Below are 18,388 nucleotides of genomic sequence, written 5' to 3'. Positions count from 1 at the left end.
ATTTTTCCACGCGAGTGCAAAACATTGTAATGCGTTTTGCACTCGCGTGAGAAAAATCGCGCATCTTTGGTACCCAAACCTGAACTTCTTCACAGAAGTTCGGGCTTGGGATTGGTTTTCTGTAGATTGCTATTATTTTCCCTTATAACATGGTTATAAGGGAAAATAATAGCATTCTGAATACATAGTACAATAGCGCTGGAGGGGTTAAAAAAAAATTCAAAATAATTTAACTCGCCTTAATCCACTTGCTGGCGCTGCCGGCATCTCGTCTGTCTCCTTCTTTGCTGAGCAGGACCTGTGGTGACGTCACTCCGGTCATCACATGATCCATCACCATGGTAAAAGATCATGTGATGACCGGAGTGACGTCACCACAGGTCCTGTTCAGCAAAGGAGACAGACGAGATGCCGGCAGCGCCAGCAAGTGGATTAAGGTGAGTTAAATTATTTTTATTAACCCCTCCAGTGTTAATTTTACTATGCATTCTGTATTCAGAATGCTATTATTTTCCCTTATAACCATGTTATAAGGGAAAATAATAATGATTGGGTCCCCATCCCGATCGTCTCCTAGCAACCGTGCGTGAAAATCGCACCGCATCCGCACTTGCATGCGGATGCTTGCGATTTTCACGCAACCCCATTCACTTCTATGGGGCATGCGTTGCGTGAAAAACGCAGAATATAGAGCATGCTGCGATTTTCACGCAACGCACAAGTGATGCGTGAAAATCACCGCTCATGTGAACAGCCCCATAGAAATGAATGGGTCGGTATTCAGTGCAGGTGCAATGCGTTCACCTCACGCATCCGGGCGGAAATCTCGCCCGTGTGAAAGGGGCCTAAGAAATCTGGAGATGGCATTGGCAGCTCACCATTGCTTAAGGTTGTCTAATCTCCAATTGCGGGAAATCATCTGAAGCAATATTCTCCCTTTTCTTCTCCAGATCACCGGTGTCTTGCATTACTTGGACAGGGAAGTCAGTCATTTGGAGTATTATGAACAGAGAAAGACATTTCGAGCTGCAGAAAAGAGAGCGTTGGAGCTGAAGGACCACAGAACAAAAACTGTTGGTGTTTTTTTTTTTTAGGCTCATTGTATATTTCTATATTTAGGAAATTTGCCACCCCGGGTCCCTCTAATAAATGCTCGTGTGTCATCCTCTAGAAGATAGATACTGTATATCCATTAGACCAGGGATCAGCAGCAACCTTAGGCTACTTTCACACTTGCGGCAGGACAGATCCGACAGGCTGTTCACCCTGTCGGATCCGTCCTTCCGCTGCTCCGTCCCCATTGACTATAATGGGGACGGGGGCGGAGCTCCGGCGCAGCACGGCGAGAGCCGTCGGACATGCAGGACTTTTTAGTCCAGCGGCTCTTGCCGTGCTGCGCCGGAGCTCCGCCCCGTCCCTATTATAGTCAATGGGGATGGAGCGGCGGCACGGTAAAATAGCGGAAGGGCGGATCCGACAGGGTGCACAGCCTGTCGGATCCGTCCTGCCGCAAGTGTGAAAGTACCCTTAGGCACTCCAGCTGCTGTGAAACTACAACTCCCAGCATGCAAACATACTTGGCTGTTCTTCTAACTTCCACAGAAATGAAAGTAGGATTCTGGGAGTTGTAGTTTCAGAACAGCTGGAGTGCCAGAGGTTGCCGATCCCTGCGTTAGACTTTTGGGGTGCCTTCACATGTTGCAGAAATTTCTGCAAATGAAAATCTGTTCTATTCAATTGCATGGGGCTACAAGCACATGGATTTCCGCAATAAAGTCTGCTGTAAGTGACGGTGCCCTTCGGCACAAGGAGGCAGCGGCTACGGCATCATTTTATCTTTGACTCATTAAAAACTCAGAGGGAGATTTATTGACTTCTGGTTTCTGTGCTGGTCTTGATATCGCCTAATTTAGGATGAGGTGCAGGTCTAGTCATAAATTAGGGAAATCCTCCGGCAGTCCGTGCACCTAAATAGAAATCTACAACAGCTCAGAGATGCCGCAGATTTCTGGCTTTATTTGCACCGGACAACTGGTGTTAATTATAAATGTGTCTCTTCTGTTGGAAATGTCCTCTTCGTGCGGTGTAAAGAGATGCAGTCATGTAGTCCCCTTTGTACGGGGCTCAATATAAATTAACTTTTCATCACTTTTCCTTCCAAGTCGTTGCACAAGTCTTGGCCCCGGCTCTGAATTTACTTTGTCCTGTCACCTCTACTTGTTTTTATGCCCATGAATGTTCACATAGGATGAGATTAGAAGCCGCTCGTTATAATTAGCATTGTATAATCGTGTTCTGTTTATGTCTGAAGGAAGCCACTCCACCGGTGAAGTCAAAAGAGCAGCTTGAAGAGGAGATAAGCCGAGAGTACACAGCATACTTGGCACTGGAGAACGCTGTTCTGACAGGACTGGGGATTAAGAAAGAAAATGAAGAAATAACGGTGAAAACCTAATGATTCCAAGCACATCTGTCTGTCTGTCTGTACACCATTGCAGCCGGGAATACAGAGGCCAATACTGCACTCTCCGGGGCTTTAGGTTGTTGTGTACAGTATTATAACAGAGACTGGTACAGCAGATCATATTAATGGCGTTCTTATGGACTGTATAAATAAAGTTGTACTGAAAACCCATCGCCCTTTCTGGATAAGTCTCTTTAATTCTAAACAGTATTGAAAATGGTCCTGAGGGGTAAGAGGTCTGCTTTACGAATACAGAGCTCCCAATCCACTGCTCCCCTTCATATAGTACAGTGCAAATACAGACGAGGTTTCCTGCAACAGATTTTCAGTTCCACCATATATTACGCATACTGACCATCATCTTTGATAAGATTTTGGGAGGTTTGCTGCATATGACAACATTCTGGCTGCCCGCAGCCACCACTAGGTGGCGCTCACTGCATATGGATTTATACAGCTCCTCCATTAAAGACCATAATAAAATCTTCACAGCCATACTAACATAAATTATCTGGTGGGCACACTGCTGCACCACCATGTATGTGTAAGATGCTGTGGGTGCTATAATCCCTAACAAGGCATCATCCAACAGTAACGGGGCAGGACACTTAGGCTACTTTCACACTAGCGTTCAGGTGTCCGCTCGTGCGCTCCGTTTGAAGGGGCTCACGAGCGGCCCCGAACGCATCCGTCTGGCCCTAATGCATTCTCAGTGGAGGCGGATCCACTGAGAATGCATCCGCCTGCCAGCGTTCAGCCTCCGCTCAGCGAGTGGACACCTGAACGCTGGCCGTGCGAAGGCGAGCGGATCCGTCCAGACTTATAATGAAAGTCAATGGGGAACGGATCCGCTTGAAGATGACACCATATGGCTCAATCTTCAAGCGGATCCGTTCCCCATTGACTTACAATGTAAAGTCTGAACGGATCCGCTCAGGCTACTTTCATACTTAGAAAATTTTCTAAGTTATAATGCAGACGGATCCGTTCTGAACGGATGCAAACGTCTGCATTATCCGAGCGGATCCGTCTGATGAAACATCAGACGGATCCGCTCCGAACGCTAGTGTGAAAGTAGCCTTAGCCTTGGCTCCTGTACTCCTCAGCAGGGCCCACACAATGAGCTTCCCTAAATCCAAAGGGCAGGAAGGAGGAAGACTTGTAGAGACTCTCCGGCTGAGCTGTCCTCGATTTCACATGGAGCAGAGGACAGGGCTGCCGATGTACTATAGTGTAAGTGTCCTGAAAGTATCTATGTACGGCCGCCTTCGGAAAGCCATAATGCAGCCACAAGGCTCGGACCCCACATCAGCCCCCTGATCACCAACAAGAACCAGACCAGGTACATAGATATTAACTGTTTGTATTGTAACAGATGTGGAATACAGAACAAATATATACAGTATATATACTTCTTATATAAATTACAAAGTAGAAAATACATTTCTGAGGCATTTCCATACGAGCTGAAGCTTTCTACATGTCAATCGCACGAGTTCACATTGGATGGTGTAAACAATTACCAAAAAGTGGGATTTTACAACACATAAGTACAACTAGTAAGACGGACAGAACACTTCTATACGGTTATGTAATGGCACAGGCTGCTTTCAAAAAATATTCTGTCTGTACAAAAATAGAGTAATAGAAACATATTCGGTACTTTCCCGTCGCCTCGTAACCCTCCACTGATGTAGTGTTATGCAAACTGCAGCTGTTTGGGGTACTACAACTCCCAGCGAGCCGAGAACTGTTATACAGCAAGGCGGCCGGATCTAGTCTTAACACCTGTCCTGCCCATTTTAACCACTTTCCCAGATCATCACAGTAGCCAGTACTGTAGGAGCACGACCAGCCGCTGGGCCTGTATAAATAAATTCCATTGGCCAGCAAGTATCTGGTACTTCTTCATTATAGCAGATCCCTGACCTTACACTATGGTGGCTGCCATATTGTTGGACAGGCTGAGGCCACTAGCTCAACAGGATCTGGAGACCGCTGCACTACATCATTGAAACATGCTGCAAAACTACAACTCTCAGCATACTCGGACAGCCAGAGGCCGGCAGGACATGCTGAGAGTTGCAGTTTTCAGAACAGCAAGTGAGCCACAGAATGGATCCCACTGATGTAGTGAACGGCGTACACCAGTGGTCTGCAAGCTGTGAAACTACAACTCTCATCAGCCTGGAAGCTGCAGCCTGCGTAGTTTGGAATACTGGTTCCAGCCAATAAAAAGCACAAAGGATCAGCTTTAAGACAAGACACTGGACCTAACCCCTAAATGTCTCAAAAATGTTAATAAGCATCATGAGGAAGACTGACCCCCCCCCCCCCACACACACACACACACACAATTCTAATGTATAATCGGAGGCGCATCGCACCTTCATAATATTCACAATATGAAACAATTGTACAATATTATACTTAGATTTTCCTATGTACATAATATATAAAGTTATTAAATAGCCACTTGAATTATTTTGTCGCATCTCTATATAGATTTATATATATATATATATATATTTATATAAAATGCTTTAATATATCAGGTACCTTAAAAAATACAGGACTTCACTGGTAAAGGTTATGCACACCGCAGTACGGCAGATCCTGCACATCGTCTTTACAGTATCTGCAGATGGACTTGGTCAATGGCTTCGGTCTCTATGGACAGTGCGACATGAAGGTAATCTGGACGAGAGCAAGCTGCTAGGACAGGGATCCGTAGCCTCCGGCACTCCAGCTGTGGTGAAACTACAATTCCCAGCATGCACACTTGTTTGTCTGTACTCGGAACTCCCATTAAAATGAATGGAGCCTGCTGGGAGTTGTAGTTTGCCAACAGCTGGAGTGCCGAGGATTGCTGATCCCTGTGCTAGGACATACCAGAATCTGGAGAATGAGCAGATCCTGGAGCCCTAGGTCAATGTTATGGAAGCCCTACCCTTCATGGACAGTAATCACACATACAGTGGGACCCTATGGACCCCGTCATGTCTATGGGGGTAGGTGGTCTGGAGGAATAGTTGTCAGCCGAATCAGCATTTTTGCCGACAGCTCTCTAAGGTGGTGTGATGAAAAACCCTGGCCCCACCATAGGTCTCAATGACCACATGATGCCACATATCGCAGACACCGTCACAGCTGTCCCTCCGTGTCTGCGGTACAGACACCAGGCACTTGGGTGCATCACATAATAAGCGGCGACAGATGCTTTATTGCTGCTACAGTTCATGTTACAAAAAATATATTTTCTGTATAAAAAGAGTCCGTTCTGCGTTTCCTGGGCAGACCAGCAGCCACGGCAGTAACATGTCTGACCCTGGTCGCTGGATCACCGGCAGCCGCAATGTTTTCCTCTAGGAGGATACGTACCAAGTAAGTGTTTGTTTCCTGGAAATCCTGCCTTGTACATGGCAGGAAGAGCAGGAGAGCCGGCTGCACTCTAGTGCAAGGACTCACCAGGCGGCGGTACACTAGTAGACCCTCACAGGGTTAAAAGGGAAAGATTCTTCTAATGAGAAGAGATAATCACGGGCAGAAACGTTTAGATGGCGACGCCTAGTTTATTTTTGCTCAGTTCTCGCTCCAGGTTTCCTATCAAAGTGTCGATACTCTCCTGCAGGTCGTGGAGGTTGACGTCCGATTCCTCAGATCCTCCTTCGGTGGTGGGGGTACAGAGCGGGTGTTCTTTGGCTTTCAGATGCTCGTACGTCCTTTCAGTCCGTATGGCGAAGGTGTCCCTGGTGCTCTCGGAGGGGACATCTGCATAGTCCGCCTCCTCTTTTGGACTTAAGTAGCTGCCCTGACAGCTGCTCCAATCTCCAGCGTAGCGGTTGCTGGAGGGACTGTCCAGGCGGGCGGCTCTCGGCCGCAGCACTCCAGACATTTTTGAGCTATTCAGGTTCAGCATTTGTGGCCGTGGCTTTTTCCTGCGTAGACACGGCTGCGGTTCTGTCTGAACACTGCTCGGGGAAGCTTCTTTGGAAGATTCATTTTTCACTGTAAAAAGTTGAAGGAAAAAAATAAAAATAAATTAGGTTTATGATAACCACAAAGAAAAAGAAAAATGTGTAAAATCACTTAATGCTTTTTAGTCAAAACCCCTTAATCCTAAGCTGGCACAAACAGCTGGTGACATGGCAGAGCACACAAGCCTATGTACAACCTACTAAGGAAGGATTCACAGAATGCCAGGCTGGTATAGGGTACATGCTGCCCACACAGGTTAAGACAAGACAGAGTTAATGTTTTGGTTGGCACTGGGCACCTCATCGTCCAGCAGGTACCGTGAGCAAGCCCTAATGCACACCCAGGCATGAATTAATGGGTCACCATGCAAAACTAGATTTTTGCTTTCTCCAGCCGTTGAATCCAGAGAAGGATGCTTTCATCCAACTCCATCTCACCCTGCACAGTAAGCAGCTCCTACAGTACAGAGCATAATTTAAAGGGGTTGGGCCATAGATGGCATCTCGCTAGGATATGCCATCAATGATCCCACCTCTGGGCCCCACTCATATCTACAGAACAGCAAATGGTGGCAATAAGAAGAGAAAGGCGCTCATAGGGCGAGCATGTCAAGTGAACATTAAATCCACAGATAGTGGGAAATGGTTTGCACCAAATTGGGCACAACCCCAATAAAGGCCAAATGGGAAGGTTAACTGGTGATGCAGCCTGAACTTGTCCAATCACACCGCCAGTTGGGTAGAAGTAGAAGAACGCCAGACAATAGGAGTCAAGCGTGTGGACAACAAGGGGTGCACTTTCACAACCGGTTGTTCAATAAATTTCAATGTATTTAATGACGACGCGTTTCGGGGTACCGCTGACCCCTTTATCAAGTTGCTGAAGAGTGTGGGTCTGCATCAGTTGCAACTGATGCAGACCCACACTCTTCAGCAACTTGATAAAGGGGTCAGCGGTACCCCGAAACGCATCGTCATTCAATACATTGAAATGTATTGAACAACCGCTTGTGAAAGTGATCTACAGAACAGGGCCCCTTTAGTGAAGGAGATTGCACTGCGCGCATGCATGGCGTGCTCTGTTCACTTCAGGGGTCCTGTACTGGAGATAGGAGCAGGTCCTACATCTGGGACCTGCTCCTATCTGACAATGATGGCATATCTCGAGGTTATGCCATCAATGTCCCAGATGGCCCCTTACACCTGTTCCTCACATCTTCACATGCAGCTCTGACACTCTAGCAGGGCACAGACCAAGGCATCGCACCACTCTCACCACAATGCTTCATCATCCATGCCAAGCCAACACTCCAAACCCGGGCAATAACGTGTTACCTGGACCATGGCCGCTCACGTTCACCCGTGTGTCACCTGCCTATGGCAAACACCACAAGCCTCTTTATCGATTGCCACAATGTATATTATATTGTTATATCGCACAGCTTTACTACTAGTATATCAAATATGGTCTTTACAGTCTAGAAGATGCTTTTTTTTTTTTGCAAGAAAAAACAAAACCATTTTGGTGGCTTTCCCCCTCAAGCCTCAGGAACTGCCTGGCATAGAAGGCCTACAACAATGACTTCACATTATACGGCAGGAAACCACGTAACAGAAGCATCTCTAAGAAAAGTAGTCCATCTTACCCGGCCATAATTGCAGCAAGTAGTGCAGAACCTCAATGTGCTTCTTGAAGTCTAAGGCGCTGGCCAGCTCCTCCGAGTCAATGAACACCCGGTTATTGTGATTAGACGTTTCTTGTCTCTGACTTAACAAGACTGGACCAAAGCAAACGGCCAGGTTCTGGCAGGTCATCTTGTTCACTTCGTGGTAGGAGGCGACGAGCTTCAAGTGATCCAGCAGCATCTTCAGGGTGGCCTGGTGGGAGAGCAACAGGAACCATTGGTAGGATTACCCAAGCAGCTTAGGCAGTGTGTTGGGGTCTCCTTAAAGAGACCAGCTCTGTACGGAGACTTATAGGTCAAATAACATGCACAGAGGCATTTCCCAAGGAAAGAGAACCATTTTGCTAGCGCTACCTTTTGGAAGTGGCTCCGTATGAATCAATCTTCCTTGGGAGATACCTCTTTGCATAGGATTGCACAAAAACCCAACACGCACAGTGTTTCGTGGCTTGCTGCACATCATCCCCATCCTTTGCTGTCTAGGTGGATTTACACGGTGCAATAATTGGGCAGATTATCGGGAACAAACGTTCCTCGATCCAGACATTCTGCCCGTGCAAAGGTGCAAGAGATGACCTGATGAATGTGCGAAACGTGCGTTCATGGGGGGGGAGGGGGGGAATCCTGTCCTTCGTGCAGGCACCTAAATTATCGTTTCTGGCCAGCAGATATCTGCTGCTCAGAAACAATGCAGCTGTAGGAGGACGAGCGATCGCAATAGCCATCCCTCGACCTCATACTGTGGAGGTGATCACTGCATGTAAATACAACGCTCCACCTCCACTGAAGGAGCAGCCGACTGTCTGGAAAGAAAGCTTCCTTCCCGACAATCTGCTGCTCCTCGGCACGCGTAAATGCGCCTTTACTCTCAGTTTCTCCCCAGCTTGCTGATAAACTTTAGCGTTCTTCAATATGATGACAAAGGAAGTTTTAAAAGAAAATCCTCCTGCAAAGGTTCAGCATCAAAACCTGTTACATGTGCGCTTGGCAGCTGAAGACATCCGTGTTGGTCCCATGTTCATATGTGCCCGCATTGCGGAGAAAAATGATGTTTTAATATATGCAAATGAGCCTCTAGGAGCAACGGGGGAGTTACCATTACACCTAGAGGCTCTGCTCTCTCTGCACCTGCCGCGCCCTCTGCACTTTGATGGATCGTACCAGGCAGTAAAAACCATCACCACGTCTGGCCTCGACTTCTCCTAAAGTCAAAGTGGAGAGGACGCGGCACCTGCAGAAAGAGCAGAGCCTTTAGGTGTAACAACCACGCCCCCGTTGCTCCTAGAGGCTAATTTGCATATATTAAAACATAATTTTTCTCAGCAATGAGGACACATATGAACATGGGACCAACACAGATGTCTTCAGCTGCCAAGTGCACATGTAACAGGTCGGCCGGTTACTGGTCATAGGGACAAATCAGTGAAAATCAATTCCATGGATTGTTCTGGGGACACCATAAATTTCTAAAAGTCCCATACAGGAGGACATTTCTGCCGGTGACTATACCCTAAAGGAGTAGGGGGTGTTTACAGGGGGTGGTGGTTCTCACCCTTTCCACATCGGGCAGACAACTCAGAAGCTCTACAGTCTGCTCCGAGTCCCTGGGATCATTCTCGCAGCCATTGCCCGACATCCGGAGTGGCTTCTCGGCCATGGCATGCAGCACGGCCTCATACAGCTGCTTTGTGATGAGCGGAGAAGGGAGCTCCCTCAGGTAATCCTTCAAGACTCCTGCAAGGCAAGAACAGACAGAAGTTAGGAAGTGTCAAAATCTCTGCCCCAAGATGACATTTATGACGGTCACTGCCATGGGTACAAGCCCTGCAGATGAATATCAAGAGCAGAGGACTGAAGAACAAGTTAAAGGGGTCGCCAAGTAATAGAAAAACATGGCTGCTTTCGTCTATAAAACAGCGCCACTAGTGCTCGTAGGCCGTGTCTGGATCTGCAGCCAGGCTCCACTGAAGTGCATGGGGCTGAGCTGCAGTACCACACACTCCACGTGGACAGGAGAGACTTCATTTTTGGAAGCGAACAGCAAGGTTTTTCCAGATTTATAGTTCATGGGGTAGTGATATCAGACACAACCCTATGGACAAGGGGGGCGCTGCTTCTAGAAATACAATAATCCCCTGTGTTATAGACCTGAGCAGAATTCACAATGACGCAGCAGCAGCAGCAGAAGACGACTGGTGAAGGGATTTTTCCCACGATGTGCACTAATGGCTCGTCAATCACACATTCATTCACTTGAATGGGGCTGCGCTGCCATTCTCGACTTGGCTCCCAATCGGAAAAGCAGAGGCCATGACTGAGGGAATGTCAGACCCCCCCACCCCCATGAAATAATTCTGGAGCAATACAAGAAGTTTATTAGTTACTAGCAGTTTGCAATGAAGATCCAGCTGGGTTACCAGTTTGGGGTTTGTCCCTGCACAGTCGGACACTATCCATATCAGTGCTGCCATCATCAGATGTGCAGGGACACCCACCTTTCCCCCACTGGTAACCACCATGACTCATTGTTGTACCATTCCTCAATTATCCCTGCTATAAATTATGAATTAAAGGGGTCATCTAATCCCTATAATGACCTCCAGAACGCCCAGGCCCCTCCTCTAGAGCATACTGACCTGCCGCGCGGCGCCCGCGTCCCTCCGGATCCCTGCACGGCTGTCGCTGTATCTCCCCGTTGTGCGGATCAAAGTGGGGGGTGTATTGTCAGGGCAGCCAATAGCAGGCCATGACTGCGATTAGCCTCCCTGTCGTCACCCGTGATGCAGGTAAGTATGCTCTAGAGGGGGGGCCCGGGCATTCTGGGGGTTACTATAGGGATTAGATAACTCAGTTTGCAGTGAAGGTCCAGTTGTGGCGTGTCCCTGCACAGTGATGGGAGCACCGATATGACCCACCACCAACTTGGTAAAACCCAGCTGGACCTTCATTGCAAAAATGTTAGCAATTTGTTTGTGAACTTCCAGTAGGAATAATTATGGAATGGCAGAACAGAGAGTACTAAGAATATATGTTCCATGACATGGGGGATGCAGACATGTCAGGAGAGGCGAGGGCTGGCAGGTGACCCACAAGTCTACATTCAGGACTCGTGGAAAGTTGGGTGGCAGCCCCCGCAGACAAGCAAAGCAAGCCCAGCGAGAGACAAGGAGAATAAGGGAACGTATTGTACAACGAGTTCTTAGAGGGTTAAAAATGGAGGTCGGGAGCCCAGGGGGAGGGGGTCACTTCAGGCCGAGGGTAAGATTCCAGTGACCGCAATATCTTCCCATCGTCACGCGAGTCCCTCACGAGCCTCTGGAGTATTTGACACAAATATGTGAAAGCGAGAAATTCTTTGGCGTGTCGTGTTGTGACACGAGTGCGGAGACGAGGCTCCAGTCATGCCCGACCTTCCCAAACAATACGCTCCAGTGCTGGAAATAAATCAGCCGGGAAGCCTCCCGCACGTCTCGTCTTACCGCACAATGCCCTGGGTGCCAGGAATTCCTACAAGATGGCAGCCGGCTCAGGGCACAGATGTCCTGCAGTGTCAGAGGCCATGTCCTATGTGGGGCAGCACTGGGAGGATTTTGTGGGGTCGCTGTGGCCCTGTATGGTTTTGGGTGAAGGTCTCCCCCCCCCCCCCCCCCCCCCAGTCTGTATACCCTGATAACTGCTGAGCTATAGGGGCACTCCGACTAGATGACATTATCCCCTATCCAAGGGAGAGAGAGATTAGATGGGACCCCCAGCGATGACTAGAACAGGGAGCCCCGTACCCCCGAAATTAATGGAGCAGCAGCTTCAGCATGTAGGAGATACAGTGCAGAGCTCGGCCATTTCAATAGGTACTCAGGTTTGACCCGACGGTCCACACTTTTGGGGGGGGGGGGGGGCAGACCCTCACTGTGGATAGGGGATAAACTTCATCTAACCGGAATAGGCCTTTAAATGATAATCTGGTCGCCTGCAGCCAGCACAAGGGGGAGCTCCGAGCATACTATTCTGATGGTATCCAGTGTATACATGAATGTAGCTCCCTCTAGTGGTGGCTGCAGACAGGACATAATCAGTACAGAAGGTAGGAACTTAAACACGAGACGTTAAAAAGCGCCTCAGAAATGTTCTCCTAGCATCACATACAAAGAGAAGTTCTTAAGTCGTCATCTGTCAGGGTGTTAAAGGGATTGTCCGGAATAAGAGAAACATGGCCGCCATCTTCCAGTAAAAGTGCCACACCCTTCCTCGTGGTAATGCGTGGTAGTTCAATAGTGATAAGCTGCAATACCAGAGGCAACCTATGGTCACACGTGGCACCGTTTAGTCAGCCATTACTCAATGGGAAAGCTGGATAACAACGTACAGTGTCCTGAATGGCGCATATAAGCATACACTAATATTTATCTGTGAATCTACCATCGGCGCTGCACCTGCTGCCGGTTACACGTTAACCGTACGTCCAGGAAACCATCAGGTAAGTACAGAGCGGGCGCCGGCCTGTGACCGCCATATAACCATTTACAGCAATAGGAAAGTATACACTAACCCAGCATTAGAGTCTTAAAGGGACACTGCGCCTTCTACAGAAGAGGGGGGCACTTTATAAACAGGAGGGACACTCCGTAAATCCATAGAGAGAGAGAAGGGGTCATTGGAGAGAGCGCCTGTAAAACATTTATAGATACTTGGGACCTGGTTTTAGATTACACGGGGTCTAGGCACTGACAAGAAGCCCCAGAGGTTACGACAACCCCCAAGTGTCCGCCTCTGAAGACCATCAGGAAGTCTAGAAAAAGACTTCATGTACATGAACACCGGAGCAGCTGTACTAATATATCCACGTCTGCATTATGCTCCAGAGCTGCATTCACAATTCTGCTGCTTATTAGAAACAGCAAGCTTAGGGTATGTTCACACGGCAGATTTTTGGCATGGGTTTCCGGGCGGATCCAGTGCCGAAAAATGCAACAAATCTGTGCTGAAACCGCCTCCCCCCTCCCCGTTGTTTTCAATTGGGATAGTCGCGCCACAGTTCAAGCAGCAAAGTGCGGTTTTCCAGAAAGGTCCATTCTTGGAAAGACGCGGCAGAAGCCTGCTTGCCGTTTAGCTCTGTTTAATGGAGCTACTCAGAGATCGGGACCGCGGCAGAAACTGCAGCGGGTTCTGCATTGGGATACGCTAAGGATTCTGACCACGAGAAGATAAGTTCTTCCTACATCAAAATGACTATACAGCAGCTGAAGGCATGATGGGAGTTGTAGTTTCACAGCAGTTGGAGACCGCTGCTATACAGTGTCTAGTGTGAAGATAGCTCTTCCCAGAAGGTAAATCCCTGTGCAGACGCTGAAATGGCAAGAAACGCTGGGGAGATTTCAGCTCTGAAGTCTTCAGACTTGTAAACGCAGCTCTTGAATCAGAATGAGAAATGTAAGGCACCGCGTTTACCAAGTTACCGAATTCTTTATATACAGAGCAAAATGGAGAAGGTACATTTTAAAGGAGCATTTCGGAAAATATATAAAAAGGGAGATGATTCTTCATTGAATCTGTTTCAGGAAAAGCTGGGTGATGTGCAGGACGGACAAACAGCTAACGAGAGCACCCTGGCAGAAAGGGAGGGCTGGAAGGCTGCGGAGCAGGGTGTAACGGCCGCCGCGCCGAGGACGCTTATCGCAGGCAGCTGTATTGTCACGCCGGGCCCTAGAAGAAAAGCCCGTGTGTGCGTCTGGGGCCGACAGCTGCCAAGAAATAAAATTACAAACAGGAAGTCGATCTATCAAAGGCCTCTGTTCCGTGAGCTGGAGGTGCGACTGCCAAGCTGGAACTGCTAATCCCCAAAAGCATGACAGAAATACCAGCTGTGTTTGCCGGAAAACAAAGGGAGACTTGTTACTGTAAGTGGATGTGGCCTGCGGAAAGTCACCCGCCCAGGACAGCATCCCCAATCATGGGGGTTATACTCCTCAGGTCCAGAGGCCGAAACGTTTATGACCGTAGGCCCTGGATGAATTATTGCTGATGCAGGTGCCCGCTAGGTGCCAAGCTCTGCCCTGCTGTGGTTGGTTGTGTCTGACCCCTGGGCACTCTAGGGGCCACGACCTCTGGTGGAGCCCTACAGCCCCCTTTACTGTGGTCCTGACACAGTGACACTCCCGTGGATGTGGTCGTGCCTGGTACTACAGCTGAAGCACCATGAAGCCAAATTACCCGGCACATATGGAAGAATAGAACACGAAGAGGCAGTTTTTGGGGGGTTTCATTACGTTGTTCATGGGGTCGTTTAAATAACATGTTATCTTTATCTTACGGGTTGCGGTAAACACGGTGCGATATGCTATATGTGCGTGTTCTTTACCACTTTTTTACATTTTTTATATCACACGAGCAGACGTGGCTTTTCGTTTGTGTTGAGCGAATTGATTCCAAACGAATTGACTTCAATCTGAATTAAAAGGAAGAAGCCGAATTTCCTCACACTTCGTGGTAACAAAATCAATTTTTCCCGAAATGGCAGCAAAAAAACTAAAATAAACACTCACTTCATCAATGTGGCCATCTTATTATTGAAGAAAGCACGCAAACATTTCGTGTGCTTTCTTCAAGAATATGGAGACGGCCTCTCCGCAAGCAAATGGATGAAGCGAGTAGGTCCAAGGAAATTCGGCATTGCAGCAAATCTCATTTTTCCTGTAATTCGGATTGAAGTCAATTCGTTTGGCTTGGATTCACTCAACACGTTATAATCACACCGATTAACCCCTGAAAGGCCTCCATTTTAACATCAGATGTCACGATCAGCAATGAACGCAGCATCCGAGCGGTTCAATGATGGGGGAGGGGGGCAGTTCGATCTCAGTTCCCAGTCATTGCGCCCGCTACTTACAAAAAGGAATGCGATTTGTGACACAGTAATTTGTAAAGGATCAAATTTCTTTGCGAAATTCGGCAAAGCAGCCGAATTTTTCATACCTTCGCTCATCACTGTGCCGGTGCCAGGCAATCCATGTTAGGCCCTGGCCTCCATAGCCAATGGCAGGCGGGAATGGGGATGAGCCTTCCTAGCATCGCGGGTGACGCTAGGGAGGGTCGTCCCCATCGCCGCCTGCCATTGGCTGGCCCCCCCAACACCGGATGCTTTCATCTGCGCATGGGGAGAAGCAGCGGCGGCTGTGCAGGGACCAGGAGCGGCGCGGGGAGCCAGGGAAGTATAATCAGTGTGAGGGGCCTGGGCATTTCCAGGCTAGGATAACCCCTTTAAGAGGCCAGGATACGGGTTCTCTCTGATGCCTGGCGTTCTAGCAGGAGCCCAGCATCAGTCCGTGCTGGGCACCTGCGGTGGTCTGGTGATCGTGTGGCCTGTTCAGTTCCTGCCGCCCCATGCCAGGATTAATGGTGCAGACAGCAGGGACTGAACGGGCCTCACAGGCTGCGCTGATCCAGCACTCCGGGACTGCGTAGAAATACGCATGAGACTTTGTAAAGAGTAAAATTGCCTGTACAGGCGTCTGATGCTTGTACAGGTGTTATTGCGACTTCTGTTCGCCTTCTTGAAAAACGGCACGTTCACATGGGACAGGTCAGCTGCAGATTTTCCACAGTTTATCTGCATCAGCAAAATCCACATCATAGGGGAATTCACAGCGTAAATTCTGTAGGTTTGCACCAGATGTCACCCTCTGCCTTGCAAAGGGTTAAATGCGCAGCATAAAAAAAGGACACGATGCGGATACAAAATCCACACTGAAGGTCAAGCCATGCGCGGATTCTGGTGCGGATTCTCTGTAAAATCCGATCCCTCTTGCCGGCCCTAAAACGTGCTGAGGTTTCTCCGCATGCAAGTCTGTGATAACATCTGCAGCATCCGGGGTACATGTGATCACAGCCTTAGGCCTCATGCACACGCCCGTGCTTTTCGTTCTGCAAACCACGGATGTCGGTCGCGTGCATGACAATTTTATTTTTTTTACCCACGTAGAAACGTCCTATACTTGTCTGCATTTTGTGCGGCCCCGGTGAAACAAATGGGTTCGCATCTGATCTGCAAAAAAAAAGGGACTAAAAATACGGTTGTGTGCGTGCGGCCTTAGAAAAACCTCCGTAACTTTCAAATGTAATTGCGTTTTCGTCCTTTACCATTTTCAAGATCCCTGCTGGCTGTCACTGAGCAAACGCTTCTCCTGTTTGCATCCGAAAGGCTGAAAACCTGCACAAATCTTGTGAGCTCCTGTGTGAGCCAAATCCCTCGTCTCAATGTATCGGCGCAGGCGAAACGCATCCAACCAGCTGGATACAGTTGTAACAGAGCTCGGGGAATCTCCGTCTAATTAGGAAACATCTCCGTCTAATTAGGACAGCTTTGCTCCAGCTTTTACAGGAGGACACACACAGCGAGAATTGTCGTCTTGTCATTGGACGCAAACTCCACAAAGCGGCAGGAAAGCCGACCGGGGAGGTGGAGAACCGGAGCCAAATAAAACAGTAATTACTTTCCTCCAGGAACAATACGGAGTGTCATTCTTCCATTTTTCCCTCTGTTCCTCCTCTGGTGACTTTTGCCTCGTTAATCCCTCCACAAAAGGAATATTGTAGGAACCGGGGGATGCCCTTTGCCCTCGGCTAATCCTCCTGCAAGCTAGCTGTTAAATTAGCTCTGTTCCAGGTCTGGCATTATTTTTTCAGGGTTTAAGCTCGTCGGACCCTCGCTGCCGGGCCGGCACTGCTGCATTCTCTTCCGCGCAAAATAAATTTAGACAGCAAGCAAAAAGCGCCATCCACTTCATTAATTCCTCATTTTTCGGGGGCAGTGAACTGTTCAGTGTATGACATGCTTTACTTGGAATCAAATTCACATGGGTGAAGACAGACATGATGCAACGGCAGAACTATGAGACCCCTCATCATAACCGGCGGGGGGGGGGGGGGGGGATAATAATAATAATAGAGAATGATCTACACACAGGGCAATGCCACAGACTGACCCCAACTGAGGCTGCAATCACACACACAGGTTTTGGTGCAATGTTGTCTTATATTGTACTCCAGAGCTGCACTCCCAGTTCTGCAACTTTAGAGATGAAATCTTCCAGCATAGCCAGCAAGCCAAATATTTACATAAGGCAGCAATAATGGCATGATGGGAGCTGTAGTTTATAGGCAGATGCAGCAAGACATTTCAGAGCCGACTGTCTCCATTGAAGAAGGGACGCTTCTCCGTGTTCCTACCTGTTATAACATTGATGTCTGGGTAGTCATTCTCACAGAGCCCCACGGATTTACAATCCCTCTCAAACGCTTCACGTAATTCCTTCTTGACAGCTGCTGAGCCGCACAGTCGGTACAAGCCGACCACCTGCAACATAAGGGGGGGGGGGGACAGCAAAATGTGAAATACGATATGGTACTACAGGCACGACAATATACATAGCATTAATTCCCTATGGCAACACTAACAGGACGGCAGGGATAAGCACATAGCAAGACATGGACACCAATGTGAGAACTGGATCCTATGAGTCCGTTACAAACATTTTAGCTTTAAGACTGGCACCCATCTCCAGAACAGGGCCCCCCGATGCATGGCGCTCTCTCTATTCATCGCTAGGGGAGTTCTAAGCATAGCCACCCGCTGTTCTGTGCCATCTCCGACAGTCCCATACACAATGAATGGGGCAGCACGCAATGGTGACCGGCTGCTCCATTCATACAGGAAAACAGGGCGCCCTTTCTCTGGATCGACAGGGAGTCCCGGATTTAAAGGGGATGTGCCATTTCTCACAGAAGACTTGTATCCTAGCAATCTTGTATTTGTGACCACTCTCGTATTTAAACAGACTTTGTACCTTGCACAGACGAGGACGGTCGCCCAGTAACCCCCCCCCCCCCCCCCCCCCCCCCCCCGCCCCAATGAGGCAGACATCTGCCACCAACATGTGCAAACATCTATGTACAAGGACACCTGGCAGGTGCTAAATCCGAGACCATTCATTTTATCCTGTGCAAACACCACGGAGCGGTAAGAGATAGACCCCGGGACAGGACATTCAGGAGAACAATAATGTGCCGACTCCATGGCTAAGGCTGCGTTCACATCTGCCTCCATCGCAGGTTCTTAAAGACTTTACTGGAAACCTAGGCCGCTTTCAGTGTCTGGGAAAGCTAATGGTGCACAGATCAAACTTATGCCAATCTGATAGAGGCCTCTGCTGGGCTGGTCCATATTGCAAGGTCTTTTCTGCCGTGCAGAGGCATGGACGAGTACACCC

At 48.6% G+C, this 18,388-nt stretch overlaps 2 protein-coding genes across 3 annotated transcripts in view; one reads left to right on the top strand and one right to left on the bottom strand.

Moving 5' to 3' along the window:
- The window catches only part of DNAI3 (dynein axonemal intermediate chain 3), an 88,915-nt gene extending 86,452 nt beyond the window's left edge, over positions 1–2,463 (top strand). For both annotated transcript variants that reach the window (XM_040407921.1, XM_040407922.1), the window contains exons 22-23: positions 951–1,073; positions 2,312–2,463. In XM_040407921.1, coding sequence (XP_040263855.1) covers positions 951–1,073; positions 2,312–2,455 — 267 coding nt within the window. In that variant the 3' untranslated portion in view covers positions 2,456–2,463. The remainder of the gene's footprint in view (positions 1–950; positions 1,074–2,311) is intronic.
- A 1,353-nt stretch (positions 2,464–3,816) lies between these two features.
- SYDE2 (synapse defective Rho GTPase homolog 2) overlaps positions 3,817–18,388 on the bottom strand; it is a 46,043-nt gene continuing 31,471 nt past the window's right edge. Inside the window, exons 4-8 of the mRNA XM_040407920.1 lie at positions 17,349–17,475; positions 9,679–9,860; positions 8,088–8,319; positions 4,684–6,472; positions 3,817–4,651 (exon numbers count right to left, since the gene is read on the bottom strand). Coding sequence (XP_040263854.1) covers positions 6,018–6,472; positions 8,088–8,319; positions 9,679–9,860; positions 17,349–17,475 — 996 coding nt within the window. The 3' untranslated portion in view covers positions 3,817–4,651; positions 4,684–6,017. The remainder of the gene's footprint in view (positions 4,652–4,683; positions 6,473–8,087; positions 8,320–9,678; positions 9,861–17,348; positions 17,476–18,388) is intronic.

Source organism: Bufo bufo, chromosome 9 (assembly GCF_905171765.1).
Source record: "Bufo bufo chromosome 9, aBufBuf1.1, whole genome shotgun sequence".
Lineage (NCBI taxonomy): Eukaryota > Metazoa > Chordata > Amphibia > Anura > Bufonidae > Bufo > Bufo bufo.
This window is presented reverse-complemented; position numbering and strand designations above follow the sequence as displayed.